General features: G+C 43.6%; 1 protein-coding gene across 4 annotated transcripts in view; it reads right to left on the bottom strand.

The window, feature by feature from the left end:
• magi3a (membrane associated guanylate kinase, WW and PDZ domain containing 3a) overlaps positions 1–17,637 on the bottom strand; it is a 184,764-nt gene that overhangs the window by 27,494 nt on the left and 139,633 nt on the right. For 3 of the 4 annotated variants that reach the window (XM_074642453.1, XM_074642455.1, XM_074642456.1), the window contains 5 exons: positions 15,705–15,911; positions 12,173–12,335; positions 10,264–10,343; positions 8,763–8,832; positions 5,628–5,734 (listed from right to left, as the gene is read on the bottom strand). In XM_074642453.1, coding sequence (XP_074498554.1) covers positions 5,628–5,734; positions 8,763–8,832; positions 10,264–10,343; positions 12,173–12,335; positions 15,705–15,911 — 627 coding nt within the window. The remainder of the gene's footprint in view (positions 1–5,627; positions 5,735–8,762; positions 8,833–10,263; positions 10,344–12,172; positions 12,336–15,704; positions 15,912–17,637) is intronic. The other variant, XM_074642454.1, reaches the window with a different exon arrangement.

Genomic DNA, 17,637 nt, shown 5'->3' on the forward strand with positions numbered 1-17,637 from the left:
CCTCTAGTGTCACTTCTGGTTACAAAAAAACAACTTGGCAATGGCATAAAAACCACAATACCAAGATAGCGACTGTCAAAAACAAAGATGGCGACGGCATAAAACCACGATGGCGACGGCATAAAACCACGATGGCGATGGCATTAAACCAAGATGGCAACAGCAAAAACTAAGAATATGACAGCATTAAACCAAGATGGCAAGGGCCAAAATGCCAAACTTGAGGCTTCAAAACCGTAGTCCACAATCCAATGGGTGACATCATGGTGACTACGTCCACTTCTTATATACAGTCCATGGTATGCATGCATAACATGAAATTCCTCATGACAATTTAAGGTGTGGGCATGTGTGCAATATGTTGGTTTGACATGATTCACACCGCCCCCAGGCCTTCCGTGTTCACACACTACATCAAGAGACTGTCAGCACCGCTTCTTACATGATCACCATGAAAGCAACGCTGACAGAGGAGTGAAGAGAGAGCGGGGAGTGGGATGAGGAGGGGGCTATACACCGCAGCCATGTTTACATGGTCTTGATTAAGCCGTGGGCCACAAAGGGACAGTCTGTATTCTCGGGGGTGAGGTGATTATATGAAATGTCAGACAGGATTGTCAGCGCTGTAATTACGGCTGAGCACAGTGCTGCGCTTTGCTCCTGTGCTCTGCAACATTGTCTGGGGGGGGGGTCAGGCAAAGCCAGCCTTGTCAAAACAGTGTTTAGATGCCACCTCACGTACGTCCGCACACTCCATACTAGACCACTGGCCATTAATTCTCATTAACAAGGGTGGGAAGGTGCAGAATGTGCACAGGGGGAGGCAGCTGAAGCTGGAGGCTTGGAGGTGGTGCACAGGGGCTGCGGCGAGGCTCAGCCGTGGGAGGTGGGGTCTGCGTACAACAGAGTGAGGCAGACAGCTCTGTCCAAAGGGTGTCTGAAATACAGAGGCTAGCTGGAATACTAATGTGTTCACGCTTTGTGTGTGCGCTTCATAGATGAGTAGAATAATTCTTACTCATGTTACAACAACAAAACGCGTCTCAGAGCTTCACGTTGACGGAGAAGAGGGTGATTAGAGCAGTCAAGCAGCAGCGTTCGCCACAGGTGGTAAATGATGAACAGATGACCCAGTAGAAACGCAATTTATGATCATAATTCACTTTCAACCGCAGTCCCCTTCTTCCCCTTCTCCATCTCTCGGCTCTCTCTCCCCTCCTCTGTTCCAAAGAGATCTTTGAACTGCGGCGAATGACGGGGGCAAAAGCATTTTCAAAGAGACCTCAGAGCTCTCTCCCGATTTCATAATCTACTTGTCAAAATGAATTCTGCCGCCCAGTGAAGCGCTGCTCCATTATTCAAATTGAATATCATTGCTTCAGAGGCTATGGGCTGTTTATCAGCGGCCCGTCAACTGTTAGAACATCTTCCAGACAGATATCTCAGCATGACGGAGAGGATAAAAGTGCCCTAGTATTTGGATAACTCATCCAATACCTTGTTATATAGCTTTTTTATCTTCACTGAACAAAAAGATAAAACTATAATGCCAGAACCTGCGTCTCAATAAGGCTGTGGCTTCATAACGCCTGAACAGCAGGAGGAGTAGGAAAAACAAATGTAAAAGTTACTGAGCTAAAGCACAATGGGGGGTGGGAGGGGGGGGTTAACTACACACTGACTGCCACCATTATTTATTTTTGAAAACCATTGTGTAATAAATGTTGTGAAAGGTGAGAAGTATTTACATGCATCCTCTCTTGTCAGTACTGAATGCAGTTTGAGTGACATAATACCAGCCATGAAACTTATAAGACTAGAGTCTACAGCCATACAAGACATTATGCACAGAGGCATTTTGAGCTAAATGCTAACGTCACTATGCTAACATGCTCACAATGACCATTTGAACCATAGACTGTATATAAAGATGGACGACATGACAGCTCTCCAAAAGTGAAGCGAAAACATCTGGAAAGCCCCCTGGTGGCTGGCTGCAGTACAGGTCATGAATCCCGCCCCCTCCATGTTAGAGGATGGGACATGGACCAAACTAAAAAGTCAAAGTACACGTGAAATACATGTTTCCCAAACATAGTTTCTGTCATTTTAGGTAGTTCTTGTCATGCTGATGTTTGTTCAAGTGTTCAGTTGTTAGTTTGGTTTAAATAGTTATTTGAAGCTATAAAAGGGGGTGAGACGTCATGACTGACAGCTGTGATTGACAGCTGCTCTGAGTGAAGCAGTCGCAGCTGGAGGCTCAGGAATTGTACAAGAGAGGAGATGAATCTTGAACTTTCCATAACCGTCACCAGTCTGTGTAATAGAACATGTGTCAATTTGATCATAAATGTAGTCATAGAGATATTATGGTTAGTTGTTGTGTCTTTTTAGCCAAACAGCTAAAGTGGTGCTAACGTAGCAGCTAGGTGGCTCACGCTAACAAGCTGTGGCCGCGCTCCGTTTGTAATTGGCTCGGGCGGGTGTGTGGGCGGGACCTCGATTCCGCAGCTCGAGCCCCCCGGATCACTACTGCGAAGACACTGGCTCCAAATTACATCAAAATGTCAAGATGGCTGCCCCCGTATCTGGGATATTTTGGCTTCACTTTTGTAAAGTGCCAGGAAGTGGAGACGCGTCGTCCATCTATATATACAAACCGCCATCCTTACAGCCACGCTGGAAGACACATTTCTAAGAAATAAAAACAGAATTTTGATTTCTCTTTAAGGATTATCTATAACTAGAGTCAAAGACTGAAAATATACATTCATGTGTTACGTTGTGCTCCCTCTCGCTCTTAAATTCAATTTAAAGCAAATTATCTCACTTCCTGTCTATTTCCCTGATGACCAGCTAGAGTAAAAGTTCCCATTGAATGTGAACATTGCAGAACTGACTTAAGTTCTCTGTAAAACCACAATATCAATGTCTATAACGTTGAGTTCCTCCTAAACTGTAAAAACACATTTATTATGCCAGCAGAAAATTCAAAACAAATTGACATGTCTCTGTGGTTTTGTTTTTCAAAATAAATCTAATTTAATTTCCTGAACTGACATTCCCTCCCTACTACTCTCTCCCCATTGACACTGGTTTACAGAACATTCGGCAAAAAATAAATGAACAGTGACAGAACTGAGGCCTGTACTACAAAGCAGGATTTGGCGATAGCAAGGTAACTTCAGGGTTAAACTGATAAATGCAAGAAGAACAGATGGATTTATGCTAGGGGTGGAACGGTTCACAAAATTCACGGATCGGTTCATATCACAGTTTTGGGGTCGGTACATTTATGTTACAGCTTAGAGGTCAAGTTCTGATTTCAACATGCTTTTCATTTATTTGGCAAAACTAAATTAACAAATGTTTGCCTTAACAAAAGTATGTCTTACATAAAGAACAAACATTTCTTCATTGTCAGATCTTAACTGAAAGAATAGGTCTACAGTCATTAGTGCAAACAAAAAAATGCAGCTTTGTTATTTTCATAAAAATATGATGTAATTATAGACTAAGGCCATCAACATACATTGAAGCATAAGCTCAACTAGAACTATAATTAAAAAAAAAAGAAAAGTTTAACATATGTCTCATTCCCTGATCATCAGCTCTTAATTGAAAGATTAGTTTTTCCACTCACAAAGTGCAGTATTTGGAGGAATACGGTTGGATTTCTGCGCCAGTTTTATTTAGAAATAATTAATAAATATTGTAGCGTCCCTTGTCAATGAAGCTACGAGGCATGAACTCGTTTTGCTGGTACTTTATCACACACACACACACCATCCCTCCCTCCCTCCCTCCCTCCCTCCTAAAGCCTCAGCCACTCACAGGTGGCTCTCACACAAATCACTGTCATAGGTAACTGATATGAGTGACAGGCTGCCCAGCCTCTAAGAACACCCAACTTCACTGGCGATGCTACTTCGCTGACATCATGTAAAACTCACTAACTACAATAACAGAACTATTAACTTTAGCTGGATATCACAGTCACAGTATAACATACCAGTTAACCCCACGTCACCCAGTCCGTTACTATATAAAACACATTACAGGGACTGTGCTACTGGAATTACTGTGTTGCTGAAGTGTATAGCGCGGCTCAAGTAACGTTACGTTAATCATATGCTGAAATCCAGCGTCCTCCACGACTGAATAAGGCTGCATATCTTTCACTATAAACCTCCCCGATGCTGTGGTTGTGTTTGTTGCCCTGTCTGAGTCGGAGTCTGAGTCTGCATGTAGAGGCTGTTTAAATGCTGCGGGGAGAAGGCACCGCTACTCTTTCCTACCCGACTCTCGCCTCCTTACGCTAACGACGGACACAGCGGAGTGTTGCCGCTAGCATCAACCACACGTGTTGCACAGTGCTCACACAGTCGCCATTTTATCCACCACTTTTTTCCCGTCATTTTCATGTTAACACTAAATCCGTAATGCTTCATACAGCAGAGCCAACCGATGCTGGTGGATCCTCTAACTGGACTTTATCGTATCTACTCGCCATTTCCTAAACTGACTGACAGCCGCACTCTTCACCGTGAACGGGTCTGGGTCACGCTTCATCAACGCAGTAAAATCTGGTCTGCACTCGCCTAAATTGAGCCAATAGCGACGCACGACCGCAGCTTCAGTTACACTGTGCATGTGTTAAACCCCGTACCTCAAGACCCATGTCCACCCATGTCCCAGCCTCCTTCAATAGGCCTGGTTTTCTAGTGTGACAATAACCGGGAGCTTAACTCTACATGAAAAAATACACAATCGGCCTCATAACTTATTTCAAATGAATCAGACAATTCATACACGTCCCGAACCGTGACTACAGAACCAAACGGTTCGGATTTTTTACCTGAACCGTTCCATCCCTAATTTATGCTGTGGGTGTTTAATTGCCTTTAATTATATTTTTATATATATATATTTTTTTTTTTTTTACTTGTTCTTGAGTCTGTTTCACACCGCCAGAGACAAGTCACACCGCCGGAGACGAGGACGCAGCTGAAAGAAGGTTGAAATAGTCACACAGGCCGTATCTTTCTTAATGGGCATAATGAAGTGTAGTCCATTCATCCATACACAACTAAAAGCTATGTTTATCTACACAACTGTATCAGACTTTTGAGTGTTCTGTTAAATTAATAAGTCTGTTAATTTACGCATTCACACATCTGGAGTTTTCTTTTGCCAGCTGTCCTTCCTGCATTTGGCAGCTTCAACTGTGTTACTTTTAGTCTGATTAAGTGTTTAACTTCTTCGTATTTGTCTAATATAGTTTGCTCTTCCTTTGTAAAATGTGCCGCTCTGCCTGTCTGTAAGTCTGTTGACTTGTTCATGTCTATGATGGGTTTGCAAACCCCGCCCCGTTCATGTGAACGCGCTCATATCCAGATTGAGAAACTCTGGGTTGATTTACAGAGTTGATAACCAGCATCGTAGTACAGTTTAGCGTGATCTCTGTTGTTCGGGTTAGTGAAGCCAGATAACGAGAAGATACCCTGGGTATGTTGAACTGGCTCCAAAGTACAGGCCTCTGATCTCACTGCATTGCAGATCTTTCCTCACTACATTCAGCTGCAGAGGGCTGGACTGTGTGTTGGACTGTGTGTTGGTGTAGTTACCTGAGGGTGTGGCTGCTGGCGGCAGTAGTGCAGTGGGCGTGTCACCGCTCAACTTTCTCTTAGCTTCCTGTACTGGATTCTCAAACTGGGTCTTCTGGTTGATGTGGCTGCGCAAGGGAGATAACATTAGATGAACAAGAATTGTAAATAGTAACAAAGTTGTCAGATAAAGCTTCACTGTGCGGAGGTGATGCGTTTCCTTCCTGTTTCTGATGGCATACCGCTCATCACACATCCTACTATTGGTATTCATGCAGTTACCTCCATCAGTTGACTACACACAATCTGACTGCCAGCTAATGATTCTGCTTTTGTATTCACCTGTGGTCTTATGTTTGGCCTCCGAGAACACTGCCTGTCCACTGCTTTATTTTTCTTTGCCTGTTATGCAAACCTGTGATTTGACTGTGAGAGCTGGATGTGAGATAACCTATGCTGGATAGACAGCACGTCATCTAGAATACAGGCTGTTCTAATACATATGTAAACCACAAACCCAAAAGTGTAACACATACAGATGGATTGAGAGCATGTCGACACCTCAGAAATAAAGAGATGAATTGACATCCCCAGTTAATTCAAAGAGAATTGGACAGAGAGGATCAGTCATGGATGGATTACTCAATGGGCCTACCGGGCTCAGGCTCAGGAGCCCAAAGTGTCAGGGGTCCTTCACCTAAAAAATGTCACTCAAAGAGACATACCAACCAGGAAGAGGCTCAAAATGACCACAAAGAAACTAAATAAATACATAAACTACTAAGACCAAGAATACAAAAAGACCAAACAACTACAAAGAGACTCACAACGGCTATGAAAAGGGGTAAAACAACAACAAAGAGACACAGAATGACCATAAAGAGACAAAACAACCACAAAGATACTCAAAATAACAGACACAAAATGACTACAAAGAGGCACAAAACAATTACAAAGAGACACAAAACAACTACAAAGAGACTCAAAATGACCAAAAAGAAACACAAAATGACAAATACTGACCACAAAGAGACTCAAAACAACTACAAAGACATTCAAAATGTCTACAAAGAGACACAAAATGACTATGAAAAGGGGAAAAACAACCACAAAGAGACACAAAACAACTACTACAAAGAGACACAAAATGACTACAAAGAGACACAAAACAACTACAAAGACACTCAAAATGACTAGAGAGAGACCCAATGACCACAAAGAGACACAAAACAACTACAAAAGAGACACAAAATGACCAGAAAGAGACCAAAACAACAGCAAAAAGAAGCTAAACGATAAAGTCCGTGTGTCTTGCTCAAAAGGTGGGGCCTGTTGCATGTCTGTGCCCAGGGCCCCGTTGGCTCATAATCCGCCCATGGGATCAGTAGCAATCTTTCCACATTGTCATGATGGGATCAGCATCTGCTCAATGCATTGTAATCCCAAGGATCAAAAGATTAAATAAACTGTAGATGGATGTAAACGACAATGTGTCTCATTCTCATATGACATGCCCAGAGATGGCCTTCTTGTTAAACAACTCAGACGATAAACAGCCTTGCTAACTCAGGATCAGCAGCTACACTTTGGGGAATTCACACCAAACTCAATCTAAAAACAATTAATGTTTGGCAGGTTACACACCTGTGTGCTGAAACATTTCCTTCTACCTAGATGAAATGTTCCCCCCGTGGTTAGATGGTAACAGAGAGAGGTAGCTCATCTGTGCAATGATCTTGAGCAGTTATAAATCTCGGTCATCACAGCACCTTGGGAAGGCAAAAAAGCATTGATGCTGCACAGCGAATCAGCCACATGCTGAGACACTGATGATATGTATGTATATATGTGTGCGTGTGAGCACATTCAACACTGCGTATGACTCATGCACAGATTTACCCTCCCCATTAAGTCTGGAGAGATAAACATCCCCCTCTCATTTCCTCTCTGTCTAACTTTCTCACCCCTTGATTGCAACACCTCGCGTTTTGTTGGCCAGTTGAGGAAATAATGAGACTTTGTGTCACGTCGTCGCATTCGGTCGTCCATTCACGGCAAAATTTGCCAGACAAAGAGACAGAGAGGGAGGAGAGGCAGCCTCTCAATGACCCTCTTGCATAAACAGGCTCGCTGGTCCCCCCCCCCCCCCCCGGGCCGCCCTCCTGCCTGCAGGTCTCTCCCTCTTTGACCACAGTAATGGGAATCAAATGGAACATTGTGCTCTTGTTTACTCTTGATCAGAATGGAATCTCGCCCTTGTTTCCCTCTCAGGGACCATAAACCTTCATTGTCTGTTGCTGCCTTCACAAAGCTTGTTACCCACTAGTGTTATCTGTGCTGACATAATTGCTTTCTGCAGGACTGTGGGAAACTATCATATGGACAATAGTGCATGTACCGCACATATCACATATTTCACATTTAATACTTCTATACCTCTGGAATTCAGCGATAGGGCTTTAAGTCGCATAAGATGTGAATATAATAACACAGAACTCATTCAGAAAAGTGTAGTTAGTGAAATCAAGCATGCAGACACAGCTATACACAGGTATACAGTAGGCTGACACAAAGAGACTGAATATGAGCAAGCCACATCTATGGAGGACAGAACCTGCCGAAATAAAAAAATTATAAATAAATGACTTGATAAATAAATAAATATGCCATAAAATGTACCAAAAATAATATAGGCATTAATTAATTGATTAAATGAAATAAATTGATATTTCTGTATTAATTTGCTTCTTTATTTATTTACCTTTGTATTAATTCCCCTATCCATCTACTCTTCTATTTAATTATTCCTCTTTATTTATTTTTATTACTGTTTAAATTTATTTGTCTATTTTTGCATTTATTTTTTATCTATTTTAAATGTATTTATTCATTATTAAATTGTATTTATTTATTTTTACATTTTATTTATTTCTGCATGATTTTCCCTTTGCGTCATCAATTTAAGTCACATTTTATCAATTAATCAATGCGTTCATTTATTTTGAATATTATTTTTGGTACATTTAATGACATTTATTAATTTATAAATGTATGATTTGGCAGGCTCCGTCCTCCGTACACATCCTCTACAATCCATCATAATTCACAGCCGTGTCCCCTCTGGGACCCTTCATGCACAGGGAGAAGTTTACTTACTCCACGTAGTAGGTTCCGTACTGTGGGTCCTCAATCTTCTCCCAGCCGTAGGGCAGCTCTGGTGGGGGAGCAGATGGGGAGAAGGCACAAGCGAATCACTTTAGATACTGCTGAGGCACCACATGGACTATTGGACACACGCAATGAGGCGTGGCGCTTTGACTGGCAGCTTCCCAGCATGCTTACCTACACCTAGAGAACAGGAGGACTGATTTTTATTCGTCACTATGTGTTTAGGGCTTTAGACACACTGTGGAAGAGGCAGGAGGAGAAAGAGGAAATGCTGAGTTGTTCTATACAGCCTCCTTGGAAAATAATAGCCTTTCTTTCCAGCAGTGTGTGTGCGCGCAACATCTTGCTGCTGTGTGACAAACACATGCGGCTCAGAGGAGATCTTAACGCAAGAGGGGCCAGAGGAAATTGCCTTTTGAGAGATGCTGCACTGATGAGCTCCCCGCATGTGTCCCAGAAGCCATTAGGAGGAGAGGGGCAGGCTGGAGGTTTGTGCTGTGTCACCGGCACGACTGTGACCAGGCCCGCTCAGCTGTTCAATCGTCGTCTGTTTAGCCAGCGCCCTCTCCAGAGAGGCAGGGATGCGGCTCATGCACCCGTTGCTCTATGCAGCGGGGAGTTGGGATGGAGAGGAAGTGTGTGTGTGTGTGTGTGTGTGTGTGTGTGGGTGGGGAGGACTGAGGGGTATGAGTGCCCAAATGTTACTACTAGGGCCGTCAATCGATTAACATACTGTATTTAATCACGATTAATGGCATGATTGTCCATAGTTAATCATTTTTTATCTGTTCAAAATGTACCTTAAAAAGGGAGATTTGTCAAGTATTTAATTCTCTTATCAACATGGGAGTGGAGAAATATGCTGCTTTATGCAATTGTATGTATATATTTATTATTGTAAATCAATGTACAACACAAAACAATGACAGATATTGTCCAGAAACCCTCACAGGTACTGCATTTAGCATAAAACAATATGCTCCAATCATAACATGGCAAACTGCAGCCCAACAGGCAACAACAGCTGTCAGTGTGTCAGTGTGCTGACTTGACTATGACTTGCTCCAAACTGCATGTTATTGTCATAAAGTGGGCATGTCTGTAAAGGGGAGACTCGTGGGTACCCATAGAACCCATTTACATTCACATACAGTATGCTAAGGTCAGAGGTCAACGGACCCCTTTGAAAATGGCCGTGCCAGTTTTTCCTCGCCAAAATTTGGCGCAAGTTTAGAATGTTATTTAACCTCCTTCGCGAGAAGCTAGTATGACATCGTTGGTACCAATAGATTCCTTAGGTTTTTTAGTTTCATACGATACCAGTATCTTCACTCTAGCTTTAAAACTGAGCAGCTACAACCTAAAAATAGCAAGTTGCGTTAATGCTTTAAAGAAATAAGTGGCGTTAAAATGAATTGGCGTTATTATCGCGTTAACTTTGACCGCCCTATTTACTAAAACACCAACTATCGTGGAGATGTGGCCTCACCTCCTTCCTCGCATTTCTCAGGAGGCTTTGCCTTCTTGGCGAGGCGGGGGTCCAGCCAGGTAGTGGTCTTGCTGTTGTGACTGAAATACAAAGAAGAGACGTGGCTTCAGTACAAATCGTTTTACAAAACATGCTGTGACAATCAAGCAATTAGCAACTCTCAGGAGCCACGTTACCCAGGAGCTGTTCCACCAACTCTAGCAAACAAACAGAGCTAAACGCTCACCAAAAACAGTGGCTAACTTCTAATCTTTTGGGATCAAATGGCTTATTAAAGAAGCCTTTAAAAGTTTAACAAAGCTCAGAAGACTCCTTTGAGGTAAAAGGAAGAGAGAGAGAGAGTAAAGAAGAGGAATACATAGAGCACAGAAAGCAAAGAGTGAGCAGCTGCAGGGATCATAAAGAGCAGAACTGAGAGAGCGGGTCAGGGGTGGCGAGCTTCATTTAGCCTGTTGTTTCTCCGGCTGGCAGAATGAGCTATTGATTTAGCAGCGAGCGGCAGCGGCACCTGGCTCTGTCAGCGGCTCAGCATTGACTGCTTGCCACACTAACGGGCCAGGTAAACAATGCGGGGGCCTGCTGCTTTTAGCACCAGCCAAACAAACCTGACATCAAACACCGGGGAAATAAGAGAAACAAATGTAATGGAGAACAACGCAACTGAGCCTTTCAGATAGCTTAACACCTGCTTTGATACAGTACAGAGGAGTGTGCGGTTTGGGGGAGCAGAAAGGACTTACAATAGATATAAAACAGTAGATGTGACATGTTGTAATGACTTCCCATTCCAGGATGTAACCAAGCCCTCAGAAAGAGCGCCGGTTGTTGATGCCAACTTTTGTAGTGGCCAAACGGTGGTACTACAACTTCCGTGTCCGTCACGTGATGCCATTGCGTCCAAAAAGACTTTTTCCCATAGACTTACATTGGGAAAGAGACGTCTGTAACTCAGAGGATCATTTTTTTTTTTAAGTGAATCAACTTCCCAGTATGAATACTTGAATAGCCCTTATTTAAATCATTAGGTCCTAAAAGTTGTTAAATTTTGCAAAACTGCGAGCTTCACCTGAACTGCTGAAGCACAAATCTCCTTTCTCCGACTGGATTACTTTACCTGATCAAGACATGGATTCTTTTTCTATTTGCTTTACTGAAGGGAAAATCGTGGCATGAGGTAAGCTGATAACAAGTGATGTTAATGTATGATGACTGCCTGCAGGTTTCAAGTCGGCTAATTTGGGGTTAGAAGTGGCTTGCTGGATTTGACTTGAAATATTATAAAATGTTATTTAGGACGAGCGTTTCCCCTTGTCGTTACCATGTTGTTTTCACTTGATTGGCATTGAATCAGCTGCTTAGCGGTCAAATGTTAGGGTAATATTAATAACTTTGTTATAACGTTAACGTTACATTTGAGCTAAGTTTGCATAGCTAACATTAAAACGTCTGTTTAGCTAACAGAACGATGCTGTTTAGCAATCAGCATAACTTTGACTTTAAACTCAGCTGGTCCGTTGCTTGGTCGCCAACAGTAAAATCAGCTAGTTCACTAACTTTTTGTAGCTTTAGTTGACCCATAAGTAAAAAATAAAGATCTTTTCTACTCTATACTGACATGTGGAAAGTGATGCCAGCCTCCCTGGTCTCTTTGGATCTTATGGTGAAGCAGTTAGGTGCTGAACAGGTGGCCATTGTAAAAATACCCAGTTAAGTTGGCGGACAGTTATCCCATTAGTTATGACGTAATATCAAATCTACTGTTGTATATCTATGGGATTCACTGCCAGATCTGTCAACACCATGACGGTAAAAGAGATGCATTGTGAGTGGGGTTAGCACAATGCTGATGTAATGGGAGAGTAAAACGACCAAAACAATGCAAGCAAGTAGCAGGAGAGAGTCAACTTACTCTATGAAATAGACCATGCCGGTCTCTGTGTAGGCCATCTCCCAGTTTTTAGGCAAGGACTCCTGACTTTCATCCTGCGTGTTCCACACACGCAGGTCCATGGCACCGGCCGACTGGTTGTAGCTGGGCACCGTCTTCCTCCACTCCGCCTTGTCCTTGTGCTCTGTGACCCGGCATGGCGTGAGGGACACGGGCATGGAGACAGACAGAGGGATGGGTTGGGTGTAGGGGTACGGGAGGTGGTAGAAGGAGAAAGAGACAGGAGGTGAGAATGTGGCGCCATTGGAGCTCCTCCGGGCTCCTTGCATCTCTCCCCGCTGCTGCTGCTGCTGTCGCTTGAGTTGATCTTCCTCTGTACACTGGGTGGACGGTTACATCCACGAGAGAGGAAGGGGTAGAGAGAGAGAGAGAGAGAGAGAGAGAGAGAGAGAGAGAAAGAGAGAGAGAGAGAGAGGACGGAAGCGCAGCAATTGCCATAGGATTTGCATGTCAGCAGCGATGCACTGGGAACTGCCTCCCAGGCAAGGGCAAGAGCTGACCAATGCTTCAACCCGGCTGCGAGCGCCACATCACAACTCTATTAGCATCACGCATGCTGCTGCATGTGTGTATTTGCCTAATCTTGATGTGTGTGTGTGCCTGTCTGTGTGAGGCTCTTATCTGCAGGTTTTCATCTGGCTGTGTGTGACCTAGCTTCATCATCGTGGCATTGAATGCTCAGTCTGTTTGGCTGGGTAATTGAAAGGCGGGGATGGGAAGTGACAGCTGTTGACTGGAAGAAGCCAAGAGCTTTTTTGTGTTGAAATCGGGGGCCTCTTTTTCATCATGGAACCACGCGCTGCACTTATGAAGTCAGAATAATTGACGGCACGCAGACACTCGCTCCAGGCTACAGCTGCTTTCAGCGCTTGTAGAGATACATAAACTGGGCTGTTGCAGACACGGGCATGCGGGCTTCATAAAGTGACGAGAGTGCTAACAGGACACAAAAGAAACTGCAGTTAACAATAACGCACGGACATTATTAAACTACCTTCAAGGCATGGCGTCTTCCTCTGCCCCTTTTATTCTACATCCACACCACTTTGACAATCCAATCTAATACAACCACATTCTGGCAAACGTATAACAAACTGCATTTGAGGTTAAACAACTCATGTACTACAGAATTAGGAGTGACATCCTTCTACAATGAGTGTTTTTTTCTTTCTTGGCTGGGCTCCACACTGCCATCATCACTGCCCAGGGCCACAGAGATGATGCGTCTCTGACAATGTTTCTCTCTTTTGCTCCTGGATGTGAGATGAGCAGTTACACGCTCACTGATCTTTTTTTACTGACTTCCCCTCCCTCCCTGGACATGTTACCATGTCTCACAGAGTGAAGATGCTTGTCCCTTCCTCCTGTGGATACTAGATATGGTTCACACAATACACACAAATAGTTTTGATTATTTGAATAGCCGTTATGTTCCAGATGGGAGTGGGGGTCATGACAGACTGTATAGAAAAAGTAGATTGAGTCACCGTAACGTCACCCATTGGTTTGGCCATTTTTAAAGCCTCAAGTTCGGCATTTTGGTCGTTGCCATCTTGGTTTTTGGCCGTAAAGCATCCCCTGCTTTATGGTCTGTTTGACTCTAAATGGGACCATAATTTACTAAATGAACATCATGCTGTATTGAAGAAGACCTTAAACTAGTGATTGAGACCATAAACTCATGTTGACAATGTTTACTGAGGTAATAAATCAAGAGAGAAGTAGGCTCATTTTCTCAGAGACTTCTATACAACCAGAGGAGTCGCCCCCTGCTGGCTATTAGAAAGAGTGCAAGTTTAAGGCAGTTCCGCATTGGCTTCACTTTTCAAACCCTGAGGTTGCCCCCTGGGTCATGCAAGCCAACACGATCGCCAGGGAATCGACATTTCCTTGAGAACATACCTGAACTTGGTGTGTTCAGTACATATACCATATGTGCTAGTAATGATAGCACTAACATGGGAAATTGTTATTACTCTGCCATTGATAAAAAAGTCTTCACAACCCTTGCCGTTGCATTGCTCTGGAATCTAGTTAGGCTGGTGTCAGTTAAAGGTGCAGTGTGTAGGATTGGGCAACATCTAGTGATTGCAACCAACTGAATAACCCTCCGCTCACTCCTCCATCCATACCATAATAACACTACTTTAGGAGTAACGGAAGTCAGATGGCGGTGCCAAGGTTTTAAACTCTGCAGCTCACGTTAAGGCAGCTTCACAAGCGTGTGAAAGTGGCCTTCAGGTAACATAAAAACATGAAAGGCTCTCTCTAAATCCAGTTTGGTTTGTCCGTTCTGGGCTCCTGTAGAAACATGGCGTGTCTAGAAGTTAACCTTGCAAGTTGCGAAATCTGCCAATGACCTACCCTAACCTTAACTATCTCGCGAGAGTTTTCCAACTCGTGGGTGACCTTCTAGACATGACCGTGCAACATGGTGGACTCAGTGAAGAGGACCCGCTGCCTACCTAGATGACGGGCTCATTCTAAGCTAACAAAAACAAAATGATTCTTAGTTTCAGGTGATTATACACTCATGAAAGCATTTTATGAATATTATATTCCATTTCTGCCAATAGATCCCCTGAAATATTACACACTTGCTCTTTAAGATATTTACATGAATTTACAGAATGGTCAGTCTTAAACTATGCTATGAGCTGCAAATATCTTGACATGACAGTTCAGCTATTCTCAAGAATCACAAATACACCAAATAACAACATTGGCAATGTAATTCAATATGCGTTGTTAATTAGCTGTTCTTGCAGCACTGGGTCTTTTTCTTATGCAGAGTGGCTCACTTGGCTAACAATCTGGAGTGCAGCACCGGGCCAGGATGTGTTTGAGACTGGTCAGAGGCCCGTCATTGAAGCCATAACAGAGGACAGGACAGCTGAGGGAGCCTAATCCAGCTGGAGCAGCTAAGAGCCAGAAGCTGCTACGATGTTCAGTTGGCTGGTTTGAGATGAGAGAAAACTATTTCATATGGATGGTTGTTATGCAACGTGTTGGCATATAGTCCTGACTATTACCATTTTATTTTGTGGAGTTTTATAATAACACAGCAGTTAGAGGTTTCCAAACTACTTTCACAGTGAGGACCGTTCTCCATTAGCTGTAACATATTCGGATTTTGTTTGTGCCGTGAGCCATGTGAGGACATCCAAACAAGGACAAAGTCTATCCCTTTAACTGAGGGATTGCTTCTATTGATCCCAGCCAGACTTTGACTGCTTCTTGACTTTGCAGTGCTGTGATTTAGTGCTGACCTTGCATGCAGAACAGCTAATCCTGACAATGTTTGTTTGGGGAAAGGAATGATAAGGAGGAAAGAAAAAAAAGATCCTGCTGTTTTGCATTCAGAGAATAATATGATGAATGCTGGACAAAACGAGAAGAAATGTGTTGAAAAGTGGTAGGAAGCACAGCTGCATTACAACTAGCTGGAAGAATGGCAGGAGCAGTAAAAGAAGGAGACAATGTTGTCTCTCACCAGCCAGGCCGTTGACCATAGGAGGCCTCTCTTCTTCCTCTTCCTCCTCCGGTGCGGCGCTGTCCTTTCTGTCCATCTTACTGACGGAGGTTGTGCGTTTTCGCTGGACCTCCGTGTCAAATTCCTCATCGAACAGAACCTGGTCCACCAAGTCTGGCTGCACCGGGCTGGGCTCTGCAGGGGGTTTAGGGGTCCCATAGTAGTTACCTGGAATGAGGAGAGGGAGACGGAGACAACAAAATATACTTGTGAATATGTTTGACACTTTGACTACATCCATTGCACAACCCTAACCTGTACTAGAGGTAGATAGGACGTTTTTACTAACTATCGTTATCAGCCCAACTGGGCTATTATTGTGGCCGATGGCTGCACAGCTGCCACCGGCCACGCCGGGACATACATCACCATTTTGCATGGAGGCTCCATACACAAAATCAAGGTAGAGGGGGAGAAATAAAGTTATCTCTCAAATAAACTGGAAAAACAAAGTTCGGAAACTTGTGTTTGGTGGATTATTTCTCTGTTGTTACAATGCTAATTGGCATTTTATTTAAATCGTTGGAAAGCCTGTTTATTTACCTTTGCAATGATGTCCAACTTGTAAGGATCATGCATTTGTGGGATGAGCAGCACAGCTGATTATGTGGGGAGCACCCAAGAAAAATTTGCCAAAATGCTCCGTCAATGGTAAACAGTGTATTCTCCTGTTGGTGTTGACTCTTGTTTTGAGTTCTTTGGTGGATTGGATGATTGAACTCTCTATCAGTAACAAGGAACAAATAAGACATACTGGCAATTTTACACTTTATTCATTTAATACAATATGTCAGGAGCCTCAGTAGCGAGTGGAAGATCCATACGCAGCCACAACAGCCTGGCACCTTCTCCTCATGCTGGTCACCAACCTGGTCACACGTTGCTGTGGGATGGCGTTCCATTCCTCAACCAGGATTGGTTGCAGGTCAGCCAGCCTGGTTGTGTTGGTCACTAACACGTACAGCTGATCCCACAAGTGTTGAATTGGGTTGAGGTGTGGACTCTTGGCAGGCCGTTCCATTCTCTCTACTCCCACATTGTGGAGGTAGTCTGTGATAACCCTGGCTCTGTGGGGGCGAGCGTTGTCATCTTGGAGGATGAAGTTAGGTCCCAGATTGTGGAGATATGGGATCGCCACTGGCTGCAGAATCTCATCCTGATATCTCACTGCATTGAGATGGCCTTCAATGATGACAAACCTTGTTTTGCCAGTGAGGGAGATGCCGCCCCCCCACACCATGACACTGCCCCCACCAAAAGCCATTACTCCATCGGTGCAACAATCAGCATAGCGTTCTCCACGTCGTCTCCATACTTTGACCCAGCCATCCAACTTTGGCAGACAGAACCTGGACTCATCACTGAACATGACATTCCCCCACATGTTCAGGTTCCATTGTCTGTGTTGTTGACACCAGCGCAAACGGGCCTGACGGTGAAGGGCAGTCATTGCAGGCTTCCTGTTAGCCTTATGAGAATACACTGTTTACCATTGCTAGAGCATTTTGGCAAATTTTTCTTGGGCGCTACCCACATGATCAGCTGTGCTGCTCATCCCACAAATGCATGATCCTTACAAGTTGGACATCATTGTGAAGGTAAATAAACAGGCTTTCCAACGATGTAAAATACAATGACCATTAGCATTGTAACAACAGAGAAATAATCCACCAAACACAAGTTTCCGAACTTTGTTTTTCCAGTATATATAATGCAACACTATCAGGTCTTTGTCCCAGACACAAGACAAGCAGACTGGGAGGAAAAAAATCATTCAACTGTTACTTTAACTTGTTACTGTACCAATTTGGTGTTCTCTCCTCCAAATAATCCAGCCACGTAACCATCCATTCATGAAATGATATCACACACTTAAGGATCCTCCTTACTAAGG

Source organism: Sebastes fasciatus, chromosome 8 (genome assembly GCF_043250625.1).
Source record: "Sebastes fasciatus isolate fSebFas1 chromosome 8, fSebFas1.pri, whole genome shotgun sequence".
Classification (NCBI taxonomy): domain Eukaryota; kingdom Metazoa; phylum Chordata; class Actinopteri; order Perciformes; family Sebastidae; genus Sebastes; species Sebastes fasciatus.